The 26,459-nt window shown below is 45.4% G+C and overlaps 1 protein-coding gene across 1 annotated transcript in view; it reads left to right on the forward strand.

The window, feature by feature from the left end:
• CSF1R (colony stimulating factor 1 receptor) overlaps nucleotides 1–26,459 on the forward strand; it is a 247,587-nt gene that overhangs the window by 109,343 nt on the left and 111,785 nt on the right. Inside the window, exons 2-3 of the mRNA XM_086931314.1 lie at nucleotides 24,356–24,616; nucleotides 25,331–25,606. Coding sequence (XP_086787440.1) covers nucleotides 24,356–24,616; nucleotides 25,331–25,606 — 537 coding nt within the window. The remainder of the gene's footprint in view (nucleotides 1–24,355; nucleotides 24,617–25,330; nucleotides 25,607–26,459) is intronic.

The raw sequence follows: 26,459 nt of genomic DNA on the forward strand, positions 1-26,459 counted from the left end.
TTAGATGGAAGAAATTAAAGTTTGTTTTCGAGAGATATGCCAAAGTTTGTGGGACATCATTAAGTGCTGAAAGAAAGACTTCACTTCTTTTACATTGTTTGGGATCAGAAGGACAGGAAGGTTTCGATCATTTACCAGAATTACCATCTTCTGAGGCTAATGGGTTGAATGAATAAGAAATTTGCATTTGTAAATTGGATAAACATTATTTGTCTAAGATAAGCACAATACTTGAAAGGTATCATTTTGGGAAACATGGAAAAGGTGAGAGAGGAGTTGTAAATGTAAATGTAAATCTGTATTTGTACAGCGCAAACTACTCACCCATACGGGTCTCAAGGCGCTGGGGGCCGTCGTGGAAATTAAGTGAGCTATTGCCCAGAGTCACATGGTGCTGAGCTGAGCTGCCGCCGGAGCTGGGGATCGAACCGTGAACCCTGTGCTCCGAAGAAAGCTGCCCTGGCCGCTGCATCACACCTCTCCAGTTGTGGCTTCGAGATGAGCCTACTCTAGAGGAGGTTCTTGGAGTTGCGAAGAGAATAGAACACTCGTTGAAGTGTGTTGATGTTCTTAAGAATGGTAATGTAAAAGAGGAAAAGGTTCATTCAGTTAAAAGTAAGTTTCACAAATCTAATCCAGTTGTGGAAGATAAAACTAATAGAGAGGTTAAAAATGATAGATTTAAAAATAAGGAGAAGTTCACCACATTCAAATGTTTCAGATGCAATAAGGTAGGGCATTTAGCTAATGACAGCAGATGTCCTGCTCCAAATGTAAGAAAAAAGGTCACTTCTCTAAAACATGTAGGACGAAAATATCTCCCAGGGTGAAAAAAGTAGAGGTGTACGAAAGTAACTCAGAGTCTTCTCAGGACGACTTTGAGTGTGGGCAGATAGTTGTCCAGTTTCAAGATATGTCCAAGAAGAGAAATTGTCCATTTGACGACATACTCATTGAAGGTGAATCAACGAGAGTCCTTTTTGACTCTGGGGCAAAGATAACTATAGTTTCTAATGAATTCTATAACTTAAAGCTTAAGAATAAAATCAAATTTGTAAAACCTGATATTATTCCATTAGCCTATGGAGGGGAACCAATTAAGCTTCATGGATACTTCATGGGTGTGATTGAGTACAAGGACGGAATGATTGCATGGAAGATTTATATATCTAAGAAAGGAGATAGTTTAATAAGTTGGTTACATCAAGGAGATCTAGGTGTGTTTCTGGATCCCAATGCAGATCCTCCTATAGAAATCAGAGAAAAATGTTCGGTAATTTAGAAATCTAGTTCTAGTTCAACACTTGAAAGTGATAGCAGGAAGGTTCTAGATTTGAAGCATGAACATGCTTCCACACCTGTCTGTATCAAGGGTAAGGAAAATGAATTTGGGTTATCCCTCATTGAAAACTTTCCTAATGTATTCAAACATGAGTTGAGATGCTTGAAAGGGTATCAACATAAAATCAAGCTAAAGAATGGATCAATTCCTGTATGTTGCAAAGTGAGAAATGTTCCTTTGTCTGTAAAAGATTATATGCAAAAAGAATTAAAGAAATTGATGGATGGTGGAATTATTGAGGAGGTTGAGGGAACGGAATTGTTGGCTCCGGTGGTGGCCACAAGAAAACCCAATGGCGATCGTCTATGCATTGCGCCAACTAAACAAAAAGTGGTGATCTATGAATATCCTTTACCTAATATTAATGAACTTTTAGTGTTATTGGGTGGTGCTAAAGTATTTAGCACCATTGATTTAACATCTGCGTATCACCAGATAGAGTTGGAGCAAAACAGCAGAGACTTAACAGCCTTCATTATGCCTTTTGGCACTTTTAGATTTAAAAAGATGCCATTTGGTCTAGTCTTGACCTCATCAGTATTTCAGAGAGTAATGGAGAGAGTGTTGAAGGGTTTACCTGGTGTGTGTGTTTATCAGGATGACATTTTGGTATTTGCCAACAATATGGTCGAGCATGATAGTAGATTAAGGGCAGTGTTACGCAATCTGAATGAATGTCATCTCACGGTGAAAAAGGAAAAGTGTAAATTTCGTGCGGACTCCATACATTATTTGGGTCATAGGATAGATGCAAACGGGGTTAGACCAAAAGAAGTCATGGTTGACGTTATTCAGAAAATGAGTCCTCCCAGAATAAGGAAGAACTTACGACGTTCTTAGGCATGGTGGAATACTATGCTAAGTTTGTAAAAAACTTTGCTGAGGTGACTGTCAATATGAGATGTTTATTAAGAAAAGGTGTTGGTCTCCTGAATGTAATGCAGAATTTGCTGGTGTCAAGAAATAAAAAAAAATGCTCCATCCTTACAAAGTTTTGATACCTCTCTCAAAAGCTATTCTCACAGCGGATGTTAGTGAGAGGGGTTTAGGTGCTGTATTGCAACAATGCGGTCCATCTGGTACTAAAACAATAATGTTTTTGTCTCGAAGTCTCAGGGATCCTAAGACTAGATATTCAGTTGTAGAAAGAGAGGCTTTAGCATTTTATTGGGTTGTGAGGAAGTTGAAAAAGTTTATATGGGGAACAGAATTTGAGGTTAGGACGGGTAGGACTGACCACAAACCCTTGGTGGAAATCTTTGAGAAAAAGGGCCTGTATTTGATTTCTGGCCGAATTACCAAATGGATAATGGGGCTGCAAAAATATTCTTTTCGCATTAGATATATTCCTGGGGTGGAGAATAAAATAGCGGATGTTCTTTCTCGCCTTGATCCTGAGGTAGGTGTTGAAGATTCAGACGTAGATGAAGAGTTTGAGGGTGTTGACAATAAGTTTCAAGAGGAATCGGTTTGTGCTTTGGATTTGGCAAGTATAACTGAGAGAGATGGGTTAATGAAGTTGGTTCAGATGAAACGTTGAGTGAAGTTTTTTCTTTATTAAGTGGTAACTGGGTCAGTGCTAAGGCAGGGACATTGTCTACAAGTCCGTTTTGGTACGTGAGGCATGAATTATCGGTCAATAGGGGTATACTGTTTCGAGGCACGAGATTAGTTCCCCCGGCCAGTCTTAGGAAGGAGTTGCTGGACATGGCTCATATTTCACATTCCGGTATTACTAAAACTAAAGAGAGGTTATGGAGCACGCATTGGTGGCCCGGTATGGACAAGTTCATAGAGAGAGAGATTCGGGAATGTGTTCTTTGTGGATTATGTGATAAATCCAAATTTCCTAGAACTCAACCCATGGTAGTAGGAAGACGTCCTACGCGTCCGTGGGAAGACATTGCATTGGACATTTTAGGACCCCTTCATAGCGGTGGTTCCTAAACCTTTCTTTTGGTCATCATGGACATGTTTTCTAGGTGGCCTGAGGTTTTCTTTTTATCCAATGCGGAGACACAAAGTGTGATAAGGTGTTTGAGAGAATTATTTTCGAGAGGGGTAATCCAAGATCTATTCTGTCAGACAATGGCGTGCAGCTGATATCCAAAGAAATGGAGGATTTTCTCATGAAAAATAATATTGTGCATAAAACTTGTTCGTTATATCATCCTGAGGGTAATGGAATGATTGAGAGGTATAACAGAGTGTTAAAGGAAACTATTACTCTTGCAAAATCTATGCATCTAGACTGGAAGTGTGAAGTACGTAAAAAAGGCTAAGAGTATAGATTACCCCCTTGTGAGACTTGGCCCTTTCCCCAGAAATTTTTCGCTTTTTATCCCCTGTTAATTTAGAATGCCCCTATTGAAACAACAGTGTGTAGGCCTTGTGTAGTGGAGAAGGGCCTGTGTAGTGTAAAACTAGTGTTAAAATGCAGGTGCCTTCTACCCCTAATATGGCTGCCACAGACCACTGCTGCAGCAGCGTGGTTTAGTGGGCGCATTCTAGTAGCCAGGGGCTGGCTGGAACCCTCAGGCAATGTATCCATCTTAGCCTGCCAGCCTGTCCACAGGTAGAATGGTGGAACCTCCTGGAAGCCTCTGGAACCTTCTGGGAGAGGTGAGGTGACACCAACTGCCAGTACCAACTGTCAACTGGCAGTATAAAAGGAAAGGGAGGGAACTTTCCTGAGGTGAGGGGCTGAGGGAAGACCTGGGGAAGTACCTACGCAGGAGGATAGGCAGTGGGGGTCAGGGCAGGGTCTTATGATGCTGGAATGACAGGGCCTAGTGTGCTGCTTTACAAGTGTTGAGGTATCCTGTTCCCCCCCCCACTGACCTAACCCCGCGGAAGGGAACCCCCAGGGACCACTTGAAGGGATTGGCTGAGAAGAACTTAGAACACCAGCCACCAATTTATCCCCCCTTCAAGGAACAAGAAACCAAGCAACTAAACTAAGGGCGCAAGAAACATCCCGCCAAGAAGAAAACTAAATCACCACAGGACTTTTGAGGAACCCAACAGGTATTGGCGCTGTGTCGCTCCCTGTGCCCCCTGACGCCACCTGGGGTCCCTGCGCTAACCTACCGCTGCTGTGTGGCATGTCCTGTGAGCTGCCTCTATTTTAAAGCAACTACTGATGAAGCGCCAACCTAGAAACTGCCTAAGCGCTACATTGCCCTCCAAGCGCTTAACTGGTGAAGAATTGCTGTGTCCTGTGGGAGCGCTGGGAATTGCCTGCAGGGCTGTGGAAGTTGCCCCCCTGTAAAGCGCTGTGAAGTGCCCCAAGTGCTGGACTGCCCTATGTGGTTGCCTAGTTGAAGCGCTGGGAAGTTGAGAGACTGTTGCCTGGCGCTGTGTTAGAAAGCGCTTCTGTGCCCAGGATTACTTCCACTGGTGTGAACGCTGAGGCTGTGAGGAGCGCTGTTGTAATTGCCCCCTTCGGAAGCGCCGTGGCTTGAAGCGCTGCTAGTCCACAAGCGCCGTGAAACCCCCCTCCACGCGCTTACCTGAGGCGCCGAAGAATCTCCACACACCCGGTGTCAACTGTCAGCATTTTGACCCTCCTTGGCGGCCCCCGTGTGCAGGAGAGGGTCGCGGGAAGCTTACACCGGCCGCGCCTGGCCTGCCGGACCGGCCCGACCCTCGAGTGAGGTCGCACCCGTACAGTGTCCCCCTCAGCGGCCCTCGGATGCCAGGAGTGGGCCGCCGCATCCAGCGCAAGTCATTAGGCCGTGCCAGGCCTTGAAGTCTGAGACGCCGACCACGTGACGGGGGCGCCGCGTCTCTAGCCGCGCCCCCGCTTTCCTTATCTCCGGATTGGTCCGCCGAGCCTCCCAGTTCCCGGCCCGAGACCCGGGGAAAGCCCGGCCGGGCCCAGCACTCATCGCGAAGAGGGGCCGTGGAGCCCAGCCCCCTCCGATTTGACCCACCTGCCGGCGCCGGCTCAGAAGGAGCCTGTGTGCCCCCACCTGCCAGCACCGGCCCCTGGAAGGCCGGAAATCGAGCGAGAGGCCTGCCAGAGGGCCTACTCGTCCCCTAAGCACGAGGAGCTCCGCAAGGGGCCTGATAGGCCCGAAGTCCACAAGGTAAAGCCCTGGGAGGGAAGGAGGCCCCGGAATCGGTCTGCTCTTAAAGAAAAACTGGAGACTGGGTCCCGTTGACCCTGATTAATTACAGAAGCCTTCAGGCATGGGGACTGGGCCCACGAAGGTCACTGTGGGTCCTCTGCTGTGGAAACGTTTACTCTTACAGTAAAATAATTATTTAATTGGGCTGCATTGTTGATGAATGTTTTTCCCTTGCCTTATGGGAATGTTCCCTGATTAATAGGAGCAATTTACTGCTCATTCATGCACCAGCCGATGTGTAGTTTGCCTAATGAAAGGTCCATTTAAAGATGCTTTAGTGAATAACCACTTATAAATGCCTTAGTGAATGCCCAATGAAAGGTTCATTCAAATATGCTTTGAGTAATGCTCTAGGTAATGGAATGGTTATTCCTCCCAAGTGAAACTGGTAATTAACTGTCTGGTTAGTTTATGACTAATGAAATGTTCTGCCTTTACTCTCATGACATGTATATTACTGTCTAAGGCACTGTTATCTGAATGCTGTTTGCTACCTCAGGAAATGTTTATACTACATAATTACATGGTTCCTGGGTCATATGTCATGCATACTCCTGCCTAATGCAATGGTTCCCAAAGACCTCTAGGTATATAAGGAGATGGTTACTCCCATTTAAGGAGAGGTTTATTCCTGATTAATAGGGCTAACGCACTGCTATTCCAGCCTCAGGTGTTGTGATAGTTTACCCTAGTTAAAAGAAAGGTTTATTCTTACCTGATGAAATGGGTAATGCTGGTTAAATGAAATGTTTTACATTGACTTCTTCAGGAAGTCTTTCTCCTGCGTAAGGAGAATGATACCTTTGACCAATAGTCAGTTATGATACATCATCTATTTATTTATGAGATGTTTTACTCCTAATATGGGAGAAGAGTTATGCACAGCTAAGGTTTCCTCTGATGTGATGTTTCATATTTAAGGAAAGTGGAAACCTACTGTTATTTATTGAAATGCTTTCTGTTATAACTCCTTAATGTATTTGATGCAGGTGCTGACCAGGAGCAAGGCATAGGTCGGGCCTGTGTTTTACTAAAAATGTATTTATCCAATAGTTATTATTTATGAAATATCTAATATTTATTCAACTGAAGTTTAATGCCAAGTGTTGACACACAGGTACCTGAAAAGAGAGCTATGAAGCTAATCTTATGATGAATTTCTAATACCCTGATCCTGCTCTATCTTAATAAAGTTAACTTGAGTTTTTATACAAGCTCACTGAAGTGGCGTCCCTAATTGCGTGCTCATGTTTCTGACTCAGTGGTTGCGTGTGCTGTATGGTCGCTTTACACATAAGCTTTCGGATGCCTACCCGCTCGTGCCATGCTACCCTAGGGGACTGGAGACCCCAGTTCCAACATATTGGTGTCGAGCGGTGGGATCCAGGACTTGTGACCATGCAGCACCCTCCATTGGGACAGGGTGCACAGCAATTGGGCTGCACAATTATTGTGTGTGTAAGCCAAAGTAATTGACCCCTCCACTGTCTAGCCTGTGAGTGTATCAAGATCTGTTAGACCTAATCCTGTCACCCACGTCCTGGTATCTTTTCCCAGATTTATCTGAGTCCCCACCTGGCGTACTGGAGTGTTGTCAGGGGATGGGGGTGCCTGTTGGGCGGAGGGAAGAAGGAACTCCGTACCACTTTTGGGGCACGGGTAGGAGCCCACCCAGAGGGGAGAGGGGATGGGGAACAGGAGAGGCAGGTCACACCCAGGGAGGCGGGCACACCAGAAGACCCAGGCCTACTCAAAATAGTTGTGTCTGACAATGTGCTACCGGGAGGATGTTCTGGGGCAGGGAGTAGAGTAACAGGGGGTGTGCGTCGTCTAAGATGATAGAGCATGAGAGGGAGAGGGAGAGCCTTGCAATGGATGAGAGGAAGCTGGTGCACAGGCTTCAGCTAGAAGAGTTAGAGCTGAAGGCCTTGGAATTATGTGTACCAGGTGCTTCCAATGGTGGCAGCGTACCCGAGGTTCGGAGTTTAGACCAGTCACAGAGTGTAGGACCTGGACTGGGGTTTCAGGATCAGGAATTGCCTGACCTGGAGGGTGGGGTACCGGTAACTGAGGACCCTACCAGAGTGACTCTCAGGGGTACTACTCCAGGTGGGAGGGTGCAGAACCCTGGGAGGGGGTGCAGAGGGAGGAAGGACTCTCCTCTGGCACCGGTCCAGCCACAGGGCGCAGATCCTGGGTTGGGTGGCTAGGTTCAGGGGTTGCCTGACCTGGCGGGAGGAATCTCTGTATTCAGAGTTCCTCCGGTTGTGACTTCCAGGGGTACCTATCCGGGGAGGAGGGTGCGGAACCCTGGAAGGGGGGTGCAGAGGGAGGGAGGACTCTCCTCTGGCACCGGTCCAGCCATGGGGTTAAGATCCTGGGTTGGGTGGCCAGGTTCAGGGGTTGCCTGACCTGGCGGGAGGAATCTCTGTATTCAGAGTTCCCCCGGTTGTGACTCTCAGGGGTACTACTCCAGGAGGGAGGGTGCGGAACCCTGGGAGGGGGTGCAGGGAGAGGTAGGTCTCGCCCCTGTCACCAATTCAACTTAAGGGTTTAGACCCTAGGTTGAGGAGGAGAGTGGAAAAGGGTACCACGGGCCTGGGGCGACTGCCCCCCACTCTGAGAGAGAGTAAGGGCCAGAGACATCTGGATTGGAGGTCTGTCCTGGCCGCATCCTACTAGGAACACCAGTGGGGTGGTTGGATTAGCGGGGATGTCATGGTGGTATTGGGCCTGCGTCCACCTTTTTCCGCCCCAAGCAGGGAAGCCCATCAAGGGAATGATCAGTCTACCCTGGCTTTTGGCTGGGGGGGAGATGTGTGAGACTTGGCCCTTTCCCCAGAAATTTTTCGCTTTTTATCCCCTGTTAATTTAGAATGCCCCTATTGAAACAACAGTGTGTAGGCCTTGTGTAGTGGAGAAGGGCCTGTGTAGTGTAAAACTAGTGTTAAAATGCAGGTGCCTTCTACCCCTAATATGGCTGCCACAGACCACTGCTGCAGCAGCGTGGTTTAGTGGGCGCATTCTAGTAGCCAGGGGCTGGCTGGAACCCTCAGGCAATGTATCCATCTTAGCCTGCCAGCCTGTCCACAGGTAGAATGGTGGAACCTCCTGGAAGCCTCTGGAACCTTCTGGGAGAGGTGAGGTGACACCAACTGCCAGTACCAACTGTCAACTGGCAGTATAAAAGGAAAGGGAGGGAACTTTCCTGAGGTGAGGGGCTGAGGGAAGACCTGGGGAAGTACCTACGCAGGAGGATAGGCAGTGGGGGTCAGGGCAGGGTCTTATGATGCTGGAATGACAGGGCCTAGTGTGCTGCTTTACAAGTGTTGAGGTATCCTGTTCCCCCCCCCACTGACCTAACCCCGCGGAAGGGAACCCCCAGGGACCACTTGAAGGGATTGGCTGAGAAGAACTTAGAACACCAGCCACCAATTTATCCCCCCTTCAAGGAACAAGAAACCAAGCAACTAAACTAAGGGCGCAAGAAACATCCCGCCAAGAAGAAAACTAAATCACCACAGGACTTTTGAGGAACCCAACAGGTATTGGCGCTGTGTCGCTCCCTGTGCCCCCTGACGCCACCTGGGGTCCCTGCGCTAACCTACCGCTGCTGTGTGGCATGTCCTGTGAGCTGCCTCTATTTTAAAGCAACTACTGATGAAGCGCCAACCTAGAAACTGCCTAAGCGCTACATTGCCCTCCAAGCGCTTAACTGGTGAAGAATTGCTGTGTCCTGTGGGAGCGCTGGGAATTGCCTGCAGGGCTGTGGAAGTTGCCCCCCTGTAAAGCGCTGTGAAGTGCCCCAAGTGCTGGACTGCCCTATGTGGTTGCCTAGTTGAAGCGCTGGGAAGTTGAGAGACTGTTGCCTGGCGCTGTGTTAGAAAGCGCTTCTGTGCCCAGGATTACTTCCACTGGTGTGAAGGCTGAGGCTGTGAGGAGCGCTGTTGTAATTGCCCCCTTCGGAAGCGCCGTGGCTTGAAGCGCTGCTGGTCCACAAGCGCCGTGAAACCCCCCTCCACGCGCTTACCTGAGGCGCCGAAGAATCTCCACACACCCGGTGTCAACTGTCAGCATTTTGACCCTCCTTGGCGGCCCCCGTGTGCAGGAGAGGGTCGCGGGAAGCTTACACCGGCCGCGCCTGGCCTGCCGGACCGGCCCGACCCTCGAGTGAGGTCGCACCCGTACAGTGTCCCCCTCGGCGGCCCTCGGATGCCAGGAGAGGGCCGCCGCATCCAGCGCAAGTCATTAGGCCGTGCCAGGCCTTGAAGTCTGAGATGCCGACCACCTGACGGGGGCGCCGCGTCTCTAGCCGCGCCCCCGCTTTCCTTATCTCCGGATTGGTCCGCCGAGCCTCCCAGTTCCCGGCCCGAGACCCGGGGAAAGCCCGGCCGGGCCCAGCACTCATCGCGAAGAGGGGCCGTGGAGCCCAGCCCCCTCCGATTTGACCCACCTGCCGGCGCCGGCTCAGAAGGAGCCTGTGTGCCCCCACCTGCCAGCACCGGCCCCTGGAAGGCCGGAAATCGAGCGAGAGGCCTGCCAGAGGGCCTACTCGTCCCCTAAGCACGAGGAGCTCCGCAAGGGGCCTGATAGGCCCGAAGTCCACAAGGTAAAGCCCTGGGAGGGAAGGAGGCCCCGGAATCGGTCTGCTCTTAAAGAAAAACTGGAGACTGGGTCCCGTTGACCCTGATTAATTACAGAAGCCTTCAGGCATGGGGACTGGGCCCACGAAGGTCACTGTGGGTCCTCTGCTGTGGAAACGTTTACTCTTACAGTAAAATAATTATTTAATTGGGCTGCATTGTTGATGAATATTTTTCCCTTGCCTTATGGGAATGTTCCCTGATTAACAGGAGCAATTTACTGCTCATTCATGCACCAGCCGATGTGTAGTTTGCCTAATGAAAGGTCCATTTAAAGATGCTTTAGTGAATAACCACTTATAAATGCCTTAGTGAATGCCCAATGAAAGGTTCATTCAAAAATGCTTTGAGTAATGCTCTAGGTAATGGAATGGTTATTCCTCCCAAGTGAAACTGGTAATTAACTGTCTGGTTAGTTTATGACTAATGAAATGTTCTGCCTTTACTCTCATGACATGTATATTACTGTCTAAGGCACTGTTATCTGACTGCTGTTTGCTACCTCAGGAAATGTTTATACTACATAATTACATGGTTCCTGGGTCATATGTCATGCATACTCCTGCCTAATGCAATGGTTCCCAAAGACCTCTAGGTATATAAGGAGATGGTTACTCCCATTTGAGGAGAGGTTTATTCCTGATTAATAGGGATAACGCACTGCTATTCCAGCCTCAGGTGTTGTGATAGTTTACCCTAGTTAAAAGAAAGGTTTATTCTTACCTGATGAAATGGGTAATGCTGGTTAAATGAAATGTTTTACATTGACTTCTTCAGGAAGTCTTTCTCCTGCGTAAGGAGAATGATACCTTTGACCAATAGTCAGTTATGATACATCATCTATTTATTTATGAGATGTTTTACTCCTAATATGGGAGAAGAGTTATGCACAGCTAAGGTTTCCTCCGATGTGATGTTTCATATTTAAGGAAAGTGGAAACCTACTGTTATTTATTGAAATGCTTTCTGTTATAACTCCTTAATGTATTTGATGCAGGTGCTGACCAGGAGCAAGGCATAGGTCGGGCCTGTGTTTTACTAAAAATGTATTTATCCAATAGTTATTATTTATGAAATATCTAATATTTATTCAACTGAAGTTTAATGCCAAGTGTTGACACACAGGTACCTGAAAAGAGAGCTATGAAGCTAATCTTATGATGAATTTCTAATACCCTGATCCTGCTCTATCTTAATAAAGTTAACTTGAGTTTTTATACAAGCTCACTGAAGTGGCGTCCCTAATTGCGTGCTCATGTTTCTGACTCAGTGGTTGCGTGTGCTGTATGGTCACTTTACACATAAGCTTTCGGATGCCTACCCGCTCGTGCCATGCTACCCTAGGGGACTGGAGACCCCAGTTCCAACACCCCTCATTCTACAACAGGAAAATCTCCTTTCTTTCTTTTTTGGGGAAGGTTTGCAAATACTTGTTTGGAACCATTTTGGGTTAATGATTATTTTAGAATTAAAGGAAGAGTTGAAAGTGTGGATGGTCAAGATTTGTATGATAGAGAGGAACATAAGGCTCAGCAAAGGAAAAGGAATTTTGATGCAAAAAAATCTGTGAAAAAAAAGGTTGTTAAGGTGGGAGATTGGGTAGCTATTAGGCAACCTTGTTTATTTGGTGGTGGGAACTCCAAATATCTCAAACCAGTGTTAGTCAAAAAAGTCTTTCAATAACGCTGTGAAAACTCAGGATCACAGGATATGGAATCTTAAATAGAGTGGTCATTGTAAGATTTAAATCAAATGGAAATGATGGTTGTGGTGATGGTTCTGGAAAAAAAAAGGATGCTCACTCTGGGAAGAGTCAAGGTGCTTCTACCAGTGGTAACCAAGGTGAACATTCTTATAATAACAGAGGTGAGCACAATTATCTTTGTCATTCCTTTAGGACTTCAAAACGTCCATCTATACTACTATAATAAAGGAAGAACTTTCAGCCTTTGAGGCGGGTAAACTCGGGAACCACAGCGCCAATCCACACACCCGATACACCGTTGGAATCGTCAGGGTGTGTAGATGGTTATAGGCTATATAAATAAAAATAAAAAAACGTTATTTAAAAAACTTTACAGTGAAAAAAAAAGTAGTCCCTCCGAAGTAGCTCCGGCCGCGACGTGCGTGCTCACGTCAGGAGCACGGGGAAGAGCGGCGTCCAGGAGCGCGACGAGGAGCGGCGAACATGGCGCGGGGGAGGAGCGGTGACGTGAGGAGCAGCGGACAGGCCAGCGGCGGTGCGAGCAGCGGACAGGTGGGAGAAGCGGCGGCTGAGGTAAGGGGACCCATGTCAGGGCAGGCGGGGGACGGGCCGGGCGGGGACCTGGGCGGCTGGACAATGTCGGGGTGGGCGGGGGTCGGGGAAGCCTGTTGCTCCCGGACAAGGTCGGGACGGGCTGCTAGTCATATCTAAAGGATTATGTATAATGTTTTGAAAATGTTGGAATCTGTATATAGTTATTATAGGAGGGTGATGTGTGGTATTCCTATTGCTATTCTCTATTATCAGAATTGTATGTGTGCTTAAGTTCCATCCTAGCATAGTATGAAATGTTCTGATGGGATCCTTTGTACCTGAATAAACTTCTGATGAAGTCTACAATGTTTCCTCATTTTTATGGAAATTCTACAGCTGTCTACGCGCTTGTGCGAGCTGCTGTGTGACTGAGGTGTTGAAATCAGTTTTGGAGATGATCAGGAAAGGTGGTAGAAGAGAGAGTATGTTGCCTAGTACGTTGATGCCTTATGGTAAATTTTTGGATGAATTGACTGTAGAGGCTGATAAGGTGATAACGTGAGGTGTTAACATTGTATTGCCTATTTATGTATGGAAGAGATTGTTTGAGATAGCACATGACATTTGGGTCAACCTATTAGCAAGAACAAATTGAGGATGGAATTCTGGTGGCCGGGGACGGTTAATGATGTGGTATATTGAGTGGAACATTGTGATGTGTGCGTAGTGTGAAAAAAGACTTAAAGTTGGTTCTCGTGCAGATTCAGGCAGTCTTTGTGATCCTGTGCAGGTTTGGCATAGTGACTGCATTGATTGTATTGCTCCCATGTCTGGTGTTGACTGTGGAAGGACATTTGCTATTGTAATGGTGCATATCCATTCAAAATGGTGGATGGTAAGATTTATGTCTGAGATTTCTATGAGAACTACCATAAGTGCATTACAAGAGGTCTTTCTGGAGGACGGTTTTCCAGTTGCCCTCATAACTGACAATGGTACTCAGTTAGCTTCCCAGTATATGAAGGAATTTCTGTCTGATTGGGGTTTTAAACATTCATGCATGGTATTGTACAATCCCCAAGCCAACGGTATAGTTAAGAGGATGAATCTCATGGTCAGGGGTGCCATACAGTTGTCGATAGGCAACAGATTGGATGATGAGGAAGTAGTCTCTGATTTGGTTTGGGCATTTCCCACTAAGGAGACTACAGCCATGGGATGTGTCCCTTTTTGTGCAATGGGAGGAAGTACGCCCACTACCAAGCTCATTCCTTCTTGGATAAAATATTTGATCAAAGGAAGGAGTTTGTCAATTAATGGAGAGCAACTAGAGAGTTATTATCTGTGTTTCACAACAATGTACGTTCAGCGAGTATGCGAAGGGGTTGAGCAAGTTTCCTGGGCCTTGTGAGGTGAAAAAAAGTACTTTGGTGGTATATGGTTTTGGTTAATGGCGAGCGGTGGAACTGAAGGGGGTTGCAAAGTATGACATTTGTGGGTGTATGGATAGAAGAGACAACGTAGATGGAGGGTGCAATGGTTTTATGTTGATGAAGGGTGAAGATGTAGTAAATGGAACAGGAAGAGACGCCAACCAGAACAGTGCTGCTCCAGGTGGTGACAATTTGAGTGTGAATGGAAATTATGTGGAAAGTGGTAATGGTAGTGGTAGTGCCTAAAAGGATGGAAGGACTCCAAGAGTAAGGAGACCTCCAAGCTATCTGCAAGAGTTTGCAAGATGAGTCTCAATAATCTTTTCAGTTATACTTTTTGCCATTTATTCCAGGTTTCATATTGCTATTATTGGTATCTTTTATTGAGAAGGGTGAACGGATATGTTGTGAACTCCTCTTGAGTGTCACTTTAAGAATACAATGTTCCATGTAGTAAAATGCTGATGTTATTTTGTTTGTGTGTGTATCTTCCATCCATCTTCAGTTGATGGCTGACTGGTGGATGGATCACCATGTTTAAGATTTTGCTATGAAATAAATACAAGACTTCATTTAAAAAACTGTGATATGCCTCCTTATGACAGCAACCTATTTTGGAGTCTCAAACACTGCAGTTCGCAAAATGGATGCATTACCAACTTCTGAAATGTGATTGTGAACCGTTATGAGATTTATCAATGTTTAATTGAAAATTTACTGGCTCTCGAGATGGGGGTGGTAATCCATGGGACCCTTTCCCCTTTGTGAATTAAAAAAAAGTTTATTGAGCAGAAAGTAGTGGTCCTGGAGACCACTGCCAAGTCCCAAACAAACTGTCAAAATATAATTTAAAAAAACAGGCTGCATTTAAAAAAATACTTTATTTAAATTTGACTACAGACCGGGTAGTCAGCTAACAGTGGTCTGCTAATTGTGGTCCAATTAGAGTAAGTCACAATTTGCTACCTATCTCATTAATATTCATGATGTACCTTAGATTGAGACCCACTAAACAGGAATGTTGCTAACCGATTTTTCGTTCATCGGCTTGTTTACAAAATTCAATACCGGTCGCAAAAATAATGGTCGCAGTTTGCAACCAGTATTTTGCGACCAGTGTTTTGTACAGCAAGACTCATACAGATGAACTGCAACTGAACTGATGTGTCTTCATTATTTCCTAACAAAGTAATGGATCCGATTCAATACCTCATTCCTCATGCCAAATGCATGAGGTCCTCTGTGATCAGCACATTTCTACCTACCTATGATGATGACACCTTTTTAAGCCGACCTGACTCCTAAGATGAACCTCCACAAAAAAACTCTTTAAAAAAAGATTTAGTGGGCAGAACACTGTAAGTACAAGACTCCTACCTTTCAATCTGTCTTTGTTAACACCTCTGCCTCAAAACAAATCTGTTCAGATTCATACTGATACTGAAAATTAACTTGCTTTGAGAATTGTTTGGTTTACATCTAAATTATATCCTCATTATTTAATTGTTCACTGGAACTTTTTAACATGTGATCATTGATTCCACCCTAACTCTGTGCAACATCTCCTTTCTCTGTTGCACTGGGTCTTACAAGATGGCTTCCGGCACCATCAGCACTATCCAACAAAATCTCATAAAATAAAAATAGTGATCTCTGTTGTGTGGGTATTAGTTGCAATCTGCAGAACAATAGAACGTAGTTGAAGCTAAATGGATGGTTGGCTTGTGTATTTTGTGGGAGATTTCCCGAGTGTAGTGGGTGTTATTTTGGCACTCAGAGGATACACATGTCTAATACAAGGTGAAAGAGCAAGGCCATACAGGCATTTGTATGCGAAGCACAGGAATTTAAATTTGATTAATATTTTAAGGAGACAGTGGATATCTTTCAATGTCAGGGAATGGACTCTCTATTTTTAGGCTGATTGTTGTTGTATTATGTTAGGTTAGGTTATGTTGTATTGGATTATTTTATCTTTACTTGTAGAACATGCAACTCACCCGAATGGGTTTCCTGGAACTTATCAGGAGAAACTGCTTATTGGAAGAGCTAGGATTTCAGTTTCTTTTGGAATTCTAGTGCAGTGCTAGCAGCTCTGATGTGAGCGGGATAATGTTCCAGGCTTTAGTAGCAAGGCAGGAAAAGATGCAGCATCCCAATCTGACTCTTCCGATGCAAGGGTCAGAGTCACGCAGAAGGCTGGTGAAGAGAAGGTGTCTGGCAAGGGTATGAAAGCTGATTCAGCTGTTTGGGTATGCATGTCCTAGGTCGTGCATTGCTTTGATTGTGTGTTAGTAGTTTGAAAAAGGCACAATTTGTGGATGACGGGCCAATGGAGGCCTTTGAGATGACTGGATATGTGGGTGCTCAGTGAGAGATTGAGTATAAATATGGCCACTGCATTCTGGATGACCTGAAGCCTCTTGGTGAGCTGAGCAGTGATTCACCATTAAGGTGGATTTCCGTAGTCTGGCTTTCTGATAATTCGAATTTTGGCGATTATGCAATGGATGTTGAGCGGAAACCATCTGAAGATTTTCCTGAGAATCTTGAGCAAGTGGAATCAGGAGGAGACAACTGAGTTAACCTGACTGGGCATTGAGATATGGCTAACCATCACAATCCCTAGGATCCTATCCTGGCTTGATGTGGGTGGGGGTTGGGAGTACCACCTCTGTCTTATCCAAATTGAGCTTCAGGCATTTGGACTTCATTCAGAGGACAACTCTGAATAAAGTCAATAAACTGACCTGTAATTGATAACTTTGCCTTGGTTCTGAGAGTGTTAAATGAGAGTAAGAGGGTGAGCTGTGTGTTGTTGGTGTACTAGACGTGCTTGAGGCCACTAGTACAGATGATGTTGGCATGTGAGGCCATGTAGATATTGAAATGCATGGAGCTGAGAGCCCCAGAGGGTGTGGCAGATCAGGTTGGAGGGTTCAGTGGTGTAGGGAGACAGGCTGACTGCCTGCATGGGGCCTGAATGGAAGGAACTGATCCACTGAAGATCCAATCAATCTCCTAATTCATGTCTTGTGGAGTCATTGGAAGAGGATCGGGCAGGAGATGATGTTGAAACCCGCAAAGGAGTTGAGGAGGATGAGGGTGGTGGTGTTGCCCTGGTCCATGATGAGACAGATTCCATCGGTAGAGGGAAGATGGATCTGTAGTTTGCTGGTGTGTTTGGATCCCCTGCAGGCTTTTTCAGTAGCAGCAGGATGATGGTGTATTTCCATGTGTTTAGGAAGGTAGCTGCGTGAGAGTCGTTAAGGATATGGATGAGGGCAACGCAGATGAGCTCAAGTCTTTTGGTGAAGGCGAATTATTTATTTTTGAGTTATTGGTGCTGTTGTTGATCTGGTTGGCCAAGGCTTAGCACTTTGTGGCCCTGAGTTGCTGGTGGTAGTGATGGAGGGCTGATTTAAAAGGTCTATCTCTTGTGGGTGAATCTCCATTAGCACTCCAGCTGTTTGCAGTGGCGTTTGGTGAGGTGCAATTCATCAGTGTACCTGCTTGCTGGAGGTATGGTACAAGAAGTGGTGGTGGTTTTGAATGCGGCCAGGGTGTCTGTGCAGAAGGTGATCCAGTTGTTGAATTTGTTGATGGATCAGGAGAGACCTTCTTGGAGCTTTTTAATGGTGGATTGGAAGTTCTATTTTCCAAAGTTCCTTGGAGATTACGCTTCAGTTGCATCTGGTGGCTTTGGTGGGTAAGGGATAGGTCGGATTGAATAAGGGCATAGTCAGTCAACAGGAGAGGGCCTTGTCCACTGTGATGTCGGAGAAGTTGATGAAGAATTTTCTTGCCCCAGGGCTCTAGTAAATCTTTTTGCTTCGTCTGCAAAATTATAAAGAGTCCTTCCTCAAAATGACTATAACAACAACCCTTCTGCATCATCTCACAGTGCTTTTGCCCCAAGAGTCAAATCCAGTCCTTGGATCGCAAAACCAGAGCTTGCCATTTATCGTTATTGACACAGCCAATCCTTGATCTTTATTGCCAGACCTTCACACAGTTCTTGTGCTTTAACCGACTTTCACTCCTTGGGTTTCATCTCAGGAGTCAAAGACAATTACTGTGCTTTATCCATGGAGCCACAGATAATCCCTTTGATTTTCCAGGGAGCATTGGCCAGCATGTATCCTATATCCCTGTAGTTATTGACATAGCTACAGCCAATTTACTTGCTTTATCACTAGAGCTGCCTCGTAACGGTTATGTCTGCAGCCAGAGCCAATTTATTCTTTGAGTTTAAAGCTACTGCAACCCTTATGATTTATCTGTCAGTCCCAACCAATCCTGGTACTTTATCTACAATGCCAAAGCTCTTGCCTTTTAACCCTAGATCCATAGCTATTTATTGTGCTATAATTTCAGCGGCACTGCCAATTTATGGCCTTGATCCATAGAGCCACATCTAGAACCTGTGTGATGTGCCTCCATGTTTGATCCTTAGGACCACAGCCAATGGTTGTGCTTTATCTGTAGAGCCCTAGTCTATGCCTGGCCATTATCTAGAACACCAGAGCCAGCCTTTGCCCTTCAACCCTACTGCCGCAGCCATTTGTTGTTCAAGATGTTTAGAGGCAAAGCCAATTTACATTTTTAACCATAGGTCACATCCTGAGGTTCTTACCTGTTACAAGTAGGGTTATATGTCTTACCCTTTAAGTTTTGAGCCAGAGCCACTTCGTGGGCGCAATCCCTGGACCCACACTCTGATCATATTTCTTACCCATAGAGAAACAGCGAGGTTTTGTGATTCAAAGAGCCAACTCTAGTCTTTCCCTATCTTCCTCACAATCTGTCACACCATAATTGTACGGACATCGATTCATCAAAATGCCAGGGGTAGCGGAGTGACATCACATGCCATGCAACCCCCTCCTGATGTCACTGAAACTTTGACCTGGAGACATCACAGGAAGTCACAATACCTGCCCTTTGACCCAGCCTGATGATGTCACAGGAAGTTACAGTGCAAGGCATTTGACCTGATGACATCACAGGTGCATAAACTCAGGCTTGGTGGTATTACAGGAAGTGATGCATCTAACGTTTGGTTACTTACATCACACACAGAGCCTAGAAAACCTCTACAGATACAAAAGAAGTACCCTATAAATAGACATACTTCAAATCCTATTGTAAATGCAGCTACAAACATTGCTTCAGGCAGTATCTTCAGATATACAATTAGGATAATGTAGCATTGATTAAAAACCTGTCAAATAGTGTTTAACAATGGAAAGTACGCTAGTCAAGTTTAAATCAGCCACTATCAATATCAAATAAGTTATAAAATGGGAAGGTTGATGGGCCTATAATGTTCAAAACAAGTTCACTTCATCATTTGTTTTAGAAACTAAGAGTAGCATATAATAAAGCCTCAGTCTTGAAACATAGATAACAGTGTGGTTTATGGCAGGTCAAGTTCTCCCAGCAACAGTCCTTTCCATGACATGCTATAGGTACTTCTAAACCTGAGGAGCCATGAACCTTTCCAGGTTTACTATCATTACTTTATTTTATAGAAAACATGCACTTCACTGGTACAGTACTTGTGATGAGCAATAATATGATTGTAATGCATGAGCATACCTTACCAGCAACAAACATCCTATCTAAAAGCCAGGATGCCCAAAGGCATGAATGTTTGCTTTAGAAATGCAGATGTTACAGTCCATATTTAAAAATTACTCCATTAATTACGCTCCTAAAGCAAAACTTTCCACATTTAAAAAATCCATCGCACACATATGCAGGGACAATGAATTATAAATATGTAAATCAGTGTATGGAAAATGTTTCATTAGGCAGAGGAGACTACCAGGTGTAGGATTCACGTCATCCATACTGGTAGGTACTTTCTAAAATGGCTGTTCTGAAGAAGCACAAACTCAGGATTCAGAACATAACACAGTGGTTAGGGTTTACTTTAATTATAAGAATGAATTTCTACTCAAACAAATCTTTATTAGCAAAATTGGGATAAAAAGACTGGTAAAAAAACATAACTTTCTGACCTGTATCATGTAGCTTGCATGTAGATCTTGTATGGCAGTTCATAGCTTACTGTGCTAGATTACAAATTTAATTTATCATTCAATCAAATAGGATTTGTAAAGTGCTGCTTATCACCCCTGAGAGCATCCAGGCATGGAGGGGGTGGGGGGATGCTCCGGCTAGCCTTAATGACTCAAAGAGCTAGGTCTTTCTTGAACTCTTGCCGGGTTTACATGGCTGTATCTGATTCGGTCGCTTGCTGAGAAAATAGGGTCAAGAGTGTGTGCAGGATTGGTGACCAGTTGAGAAGTGTCCCATGATTTCCATGCTTTCGAGTAGGTTGGTTGTGTTGGTGTTGTTGGGGTCTTCCAGGTGGAAGTGGAGGCCCTCGAGGAAGAGGAAATCTTTGGAGTTGATGGCCAGTGGGGTGATGAATTCAGTGATTGCCTCGCAAAAGGCGTCGAATGGAGCCGGGGTGGTCTGTAGGCTAGGGTGCCTCTGACCATTGTTTTGCAGTTGGTGTTGATCTGAAAATTGAGGTGTTCCATGATGGGGTGGGGGTGTCAGTGGTGGCTGTACAGTTGATGGGCTCTTTGTGGATGATAGGTATTCATCCACCTTGTGTGTTTGTGCAGTCCCAGGGAATTCTTTTGTATTTTGTGGTGTGGCGGTGGTGATGCTGGGCGCTGATGCCAGGTTGAGTCACGTCTCGGTGTGGAAGACAATGTCCAGGGTGAGGCAAGTGATGTACCATATTTCGCTTGTGTGCTTGAAGAGTGATCGGATGTTGATCAGTTGGCATTTGAGTTGATCTGTGGAGGTGGCGGTAGACAAGTGAGGGTTCTGTGTTGTAGTGGATTGGACAGTGTTGGCAGAAGAAAAGACTTGCTGTTGTTCACGGGGAGGCGAGGTTGCAGTTGTCATTGTGTTGACCGTGGTTAAGGGTTAGAAGTTTGGTGCATGTGTATCTGTTGATGGGAGGGGGATCAGGGGTCCAGGGGCTGGGCTCAGTCCTGGCGCAGACATGCTTTTTTTTGGCGCCCCGGAGAAGCGATTGCTGTACGGCTGCAGGCTCCATTAAGAAGGTTCCCTAGGAGGAGAGAGGGAAGCAGGTGAGGGAAACAGCTGAGAGGCAGAGTGGTAAAACAGCAGTGAAGCATGGGAGAGGGAGAGCGTGGAATTGGGGCAGCGAGATATGGGAGAGAAGGAAATCTGTAGAGAAGACAAGTTAAGGGGAAATCAGTGGAACAACAAGTTAAAAAAGGGGGGAATCTATGGAGGGACAAACGCGATTAGAGAGGAATCTTTGGAGAGAAAGAAATGAGATGAGAGGAGAGTCTGTGGAGAGAAAAAGCTAAGATTAGAAGGGAATCTGTGGAGAGAAAAGGCGAAGATTAGAGGGGAATCTGTGGAGGGAATAGCGAAGATTAGAGGGAAATCAGTGGAGAGAAAAACCGTAAGTGGGAGTTGGGAAGCGAACAAAGGAAACAGCTGGGAGGGAGAGCGGGGAAGGGGGCAATGAAGTACGTGGGCGGGAGAGCATGGAATTGGGACAGTGAAATATGGGAAATAAGGGAATCTGTGGAGAAGACGAGTTAAGGGGGGATCTGTGGAAAAACAATCTAAAAAGGGGGAATCTGGAGGGAATAACATAATTAAAGAGGAATCTCTGAGGCGAAAAAACAAGATAAGATAGAAATCTTTGGAGAGAAAAGGCAAGGATTAGAGGGAAATCTGTAAAGAGAAAAAGCGAGGATTAGAGGGTAATTGTGGAGAGAAAAGTGTAGATTAGAGGGTAATCTGTGGAGAGAAAAAGCGAAGATTAGAAGCGAATCTGTGATGGAAAAAAGCAAAGATTAGAGGGGAATCTGTGGAGGGAAAAGCGAAGATATGGGGGAATCTGGGAAGGAAAAAGGCAAGATGTAACCGGGGAGAGTGTGTGGATCTGCTGAAGATGTGAGCAGCAGGGGACAGCTGGCCCGGGGAGCTGATCAATGGCGCAAAGATGCGGCCTCCATTAAGTAGGTTACCCAGAAGGGTGGCGGAGCACTGGGTAGGGTAAGTGGGAAGCAGGCTAAGGAAACAGCTGGGAGGTAGAGCGTGGAATTGGAGCAGCGAGATATGGGAGAGAAGGAAATCTGTGGAAAAGACGAGTTAAGGGGGAATCTGTGGACAAATGAGTTTAAAAAGGGGGGAATCTGGAGGGAAAAAATGAGATTTGAGTGGAATCTGTGGAGAGAAAAACAGGATGAGAGGGAACTCTGTGGAGAGAAAAAGAAAAGATTAGAGGGGAAATAGTGGAGAGAAAAAACGAGATGAGAGGGGATCAATGGAGAGAAAAAGCGATGATTAGAAGGGAATCTGGACAGAAAAAGCAAAGATCAGAGGAGAACTGTGGAGAGAATTATACAACGAAAATCGTTACATAACTATGCGTGGTAAAGGTAATTTCGTGGTAAAGCATTTTCATAGTACTTGCATTCGCATTGTAATGCATGAGTGGAAAAGGCATGCGTTGCAACGGAATACGTTGTGACGACATACAACCTAGAGGGGAATCTGTGGAGAGAAAAGGTGAAGATTAGAAGGGAATTAATGGAGAGAAAAAGTGAAGATTAGAGAGGAATCTGGGGAGAGAAAAGGTGAAGATTTGAAGGGAATCTGTAGAAAGAAAAGCAAAGATTAAAGGGGAATCTGTGGAGAGAAAAAACAATTAGAGAGGGAATCTGTGGTGAGAAAAAACGAGATGAGGGGATCTGTGGAGAGAAATAGCGAAGATTTAGAGAAGAATCTGTGGAGAGAAAAAGTGAAGATTAGTGGGGAATCTGTGGAGAGATTAGAGAGTAATCTGGGGGAAAAAGAGTTGAGATATAAGAGAGTAGAATGCACCGCCCTGCTGGGGTTGTGAGCAGTAGGGGAGAGATGGCCCAGAGACAGCAACAACAGAATCACTGTGACAAAAGCAGTAACCCACTGAGCTATCACCATAAAATAATGTTTCTGGACATGTATGGTACACATGCTGTACAGCAGGCATACTAATCCTCTGCGCTACTTTAGATAAGTGAAAATTGCCACTGGACGAAACTCACCTCTCTTCAGCACATACATTAATAAACCAAAGAGTTAACTTGACACTTTAATTGCTGCTCGAAAACTGCTAAATATACAAGGAATTTAGCAGTGCTTTTAAAACTGCTGCGCTGCTACAAAACCATCCCCACTAACAAAACCAGCCCCTACTCTTTCAGCCTCCCGGGGAAACTCCCACCCATTGGCCGATGTCCGGTACAGCTGTTCCAGCCTTGGTGGTGGTCAAAACAGGCATCTTGTTGGCCAGTCCACCAGCACTTACTGACTGGAGTTCACATGCTGTGGCTACACAGATGCAGTGTTCAACATAAAACAATGGCAATTGATGTGTTATGCACATTACCTAAACGTTACCTGAAATGTGTGCTCATTAACAATAATTTCTGGCGTTTTGCTGGGCATTTGACATTTTTTTTTCAACTCGAACAAAAGATAATCTTATCTTTACTTGTTGCTTATGTTAGAGGTATGCCTAGGACCCGCGGCTCACAGGAGTCACAACGACTGGCGCCACCACAAGGGGAGTCAGAGATTCCAGACTCTAGTCAAGTCGATGTGACGACTCAGTCAGTCTCACACGACCTCACCTGCCCTGTTGCCCTCCATAGGTCCTACCAGCCGACTCAGTCAGAGAGTGACAATTAAGTGGAGCAAGTCACTCACAGCCCGGTCCCGAACTTGTGCTGATTCTAGTCAGTCACTTTAGAGTCTTGACACCCAGCACCCACGCAACAGGCACAAGTCCGACTCTACTCTGAAGCCGCGCTGCGTCAGTGTGGCTTTTACTGCGGCTAGGGGTCTGGCCAATCATGTTTGCAAGGGCCCTCGTCATTGGTAGCGTTTTCAAGCACTACCAGATTGACAGCCATGGGACCAGGTTGGCAGTTCCAAACATGGTGGTACACATACCGCACCAGGCCCCACATCCTCAGCTAGGGTAGGATGCAACAGGTACCTGCTTGCACGTGCGCACACATGCTGCTAGCTTCAGCATATGTAATTAGTCACTGTCCTATTACGCTCATCCATGCTGCACTTGCTTTGTGCTCATTCGCTCAGTTTCCTAGCCCAGGCCTGCATCAGATACATACAATGTATCAAATCGAGGACTGCGCCGGCTAACACGGGGTCCCCATAGCAATGAGTGAGATGAGTTCGTTCCCCCACCCAGGTGCGGCTTGCAGGCTATTTTGATGTCTTTGCAGGCAGAACTTCAGCACAGCAGATTAATCAAGCTCAGCTCATGTTACGGGTGATTTCATGCCACCAGAGGACTTGCCAAGAATGACTAACAAACAGGGGTCACAAGCAAGGTGGCAGAGGTCGCAACGGGTGGCTTAGGGGTCGTAGTTGCGACCCCTGGTGACCCCTAAATGACGTCCATGGATAACTAATAATGCCTCTTTGCATTATGTCTCAAGATTCTTTAGATGGTCGCTTCTAACTGCTTCCCATTTCTTTTCCAGGACTGGGGTCCCCTACAATTCACCCAGATTTGAAGGAGTTTACGGTAAACAAAGGGGGACCAGTGTTTTTCTACTGTACTGGGAACCAGAGCGTGACATGGGTCAATTCTGAAAAATGGAGGAGGGGACGTGTCGGCGGTACACCAACAAACAGAAGCGTCAGCATTCTCAAAGCAGCAGCCTCGGACACTGGCACGTACACATGTGAATACACCAACAGCAGCTCTGCCGAACAGGCATCAGTGCACATCTACGTCAAAGGTACATATTAAGCGTAAATAAATACCCACAGTGTCGTTGCCTGTGATGCACGGCACAGGAGTATAAAAATTGATGTTTTACTTATTTGCATATCTGTAAATTATGATTATTTTCCAAAGAAATGATAAACAAAGTGTTTTTAAAGCTGTTTGTGCACGGTATTTCAGAATTTTGCATTCAAACGTTTCTAAAATAAACACAGTTGGCAGTTATGCTTTAGTTACGCTTTCAATATGTTACAAAATGTGTTTGTTAGGATTACGATTTCTGGGCTGCCAGTATTGTTGGAAGGGAATTCTTACCCAATAGTTTAACTTAAGTAAGAGCAAATGCCAAATAAGAAAATGAGTAACTGTTAGAAGGCTCATCATTTTAGATCCATTCATTGATCTTACGGTTTTCAAGCATTCAAATTAAAAACTCAAAAATATTGTTCAAAACACGACTTCGAAGTTCAGATTATGTCAATTGGAATTTTGAGGGACCAGTCAAAATAGTGAATGCTCATTTTCTTTAGCCATATTGAATTTCAAATTTGTGTTTCTTGAACTGCAATGCAAAACAACACTGCAAGTCATTTGGAATTCCGAAAACTATTCTAATTTCATATGTTTTCAGTGTTCGCCCACCTCTTGTCCCTTCAAGCGTGCATCTCCCCTTTGAATAGTAATCCTGGTGTTTTGATGTCATCGTAGATTTGCTTTCTTTTGTTAGATTCAAAGGTTCCTTGGCTAATCCAGTTTTGGCCTATTTCTGCCAACGAGGGCATGGATGTGCTCTTCCGCTGCCTGCCAACAGATCCATCAGTGAGTAATGTCACGCTGGTGCGTGATGGAAACCACCTGGTGCCACCAGAGTCCATGTCGTTCGACCCTCACCAGGGTATAACTTTGCACAAGGTGCGGACTGATCAAAAAGGAGACTACGCGTGTGAAGGTTTCATGTATGGGGAGAGGAGAAGATCAGACATTTTTGAACTTATAGTAAAAGGTAAGAGCTCCACAGCATGTCATGACAGATGTCTGTACTGAACATGAATAGAGGTATTGTGTAATAACTTCAAGAGGAGCCCACCTCATCTCTTAAAAACGCATCTCGGATTTCACAAACTGCAACACAGTGTGGTAATCCTGTATCAACTATGAATTAAGAGGATTATTACTAAATATCCCTTATTCCTTCATACAGACCAATCCATTCACTCTTGATATTGCACACTTTTTAGAGGCTGTTTACAATGCACTTAAATGTCTAAATGAGCACATCGCCTTCACAGATAGGAGATGTGGCGCCATTATTTGGGAGGTGCCAACCTATTGCCACATTGACCTACCCACTGACAATGTTCTCATACCTGTGGGCACTCTGTTATGCCTGTTCCCTCCTCCTCTTTAGAACACTCTCCAACCCTTAATCCCCCTTTACACTTAAAGTGTTTTTTGGTATGCCGAGAGGCTGTCCCTGGGGAGCTCAGCCTTTCCTCGCCTGGTTGATTTAGCCATCACACACCACTTGATGGCAGGTCCTTAGCACTCAGCATCACATGCACTTGAGTCATAGTGCATGCAGAGTTTGCATAGCTATCTGGGATTATGCTTTGAAGATTTTTGTACCATCTGCCTGTATTTCCACCAGGGTGCATCTCTTGATGTTTAGTGATTCTTATGCTGGCACTGTGTTCTTTAAATATCAATAAGTAAAAATTGTAGAAAAAGAAATAAATAATGTCTAAATGATTATAGCTGGCATTCATCCGGCCTTCCGAAGATCCTGGTGCAAAGTAGGTAAAATGTTTTGTGGTTGCAGAACACATGTTTTGGAATGTTCTAGATGACCCAGATTT

This window comes from Lissotriton vulgaris, chromosome 7, assembly GCF_964263255.1.
Source record: "Lissotriton vulgaris chromosome 7, aLisVul1.2, whole genome shotgun sequence".
NCBI classification, from domain to species: domain Eukaryota; kingdom Metazoa; phylum Chordata; class Amphibia; order Caudata; family Salamandridae; genus Lissotriton; species Lissotriton vulgaris.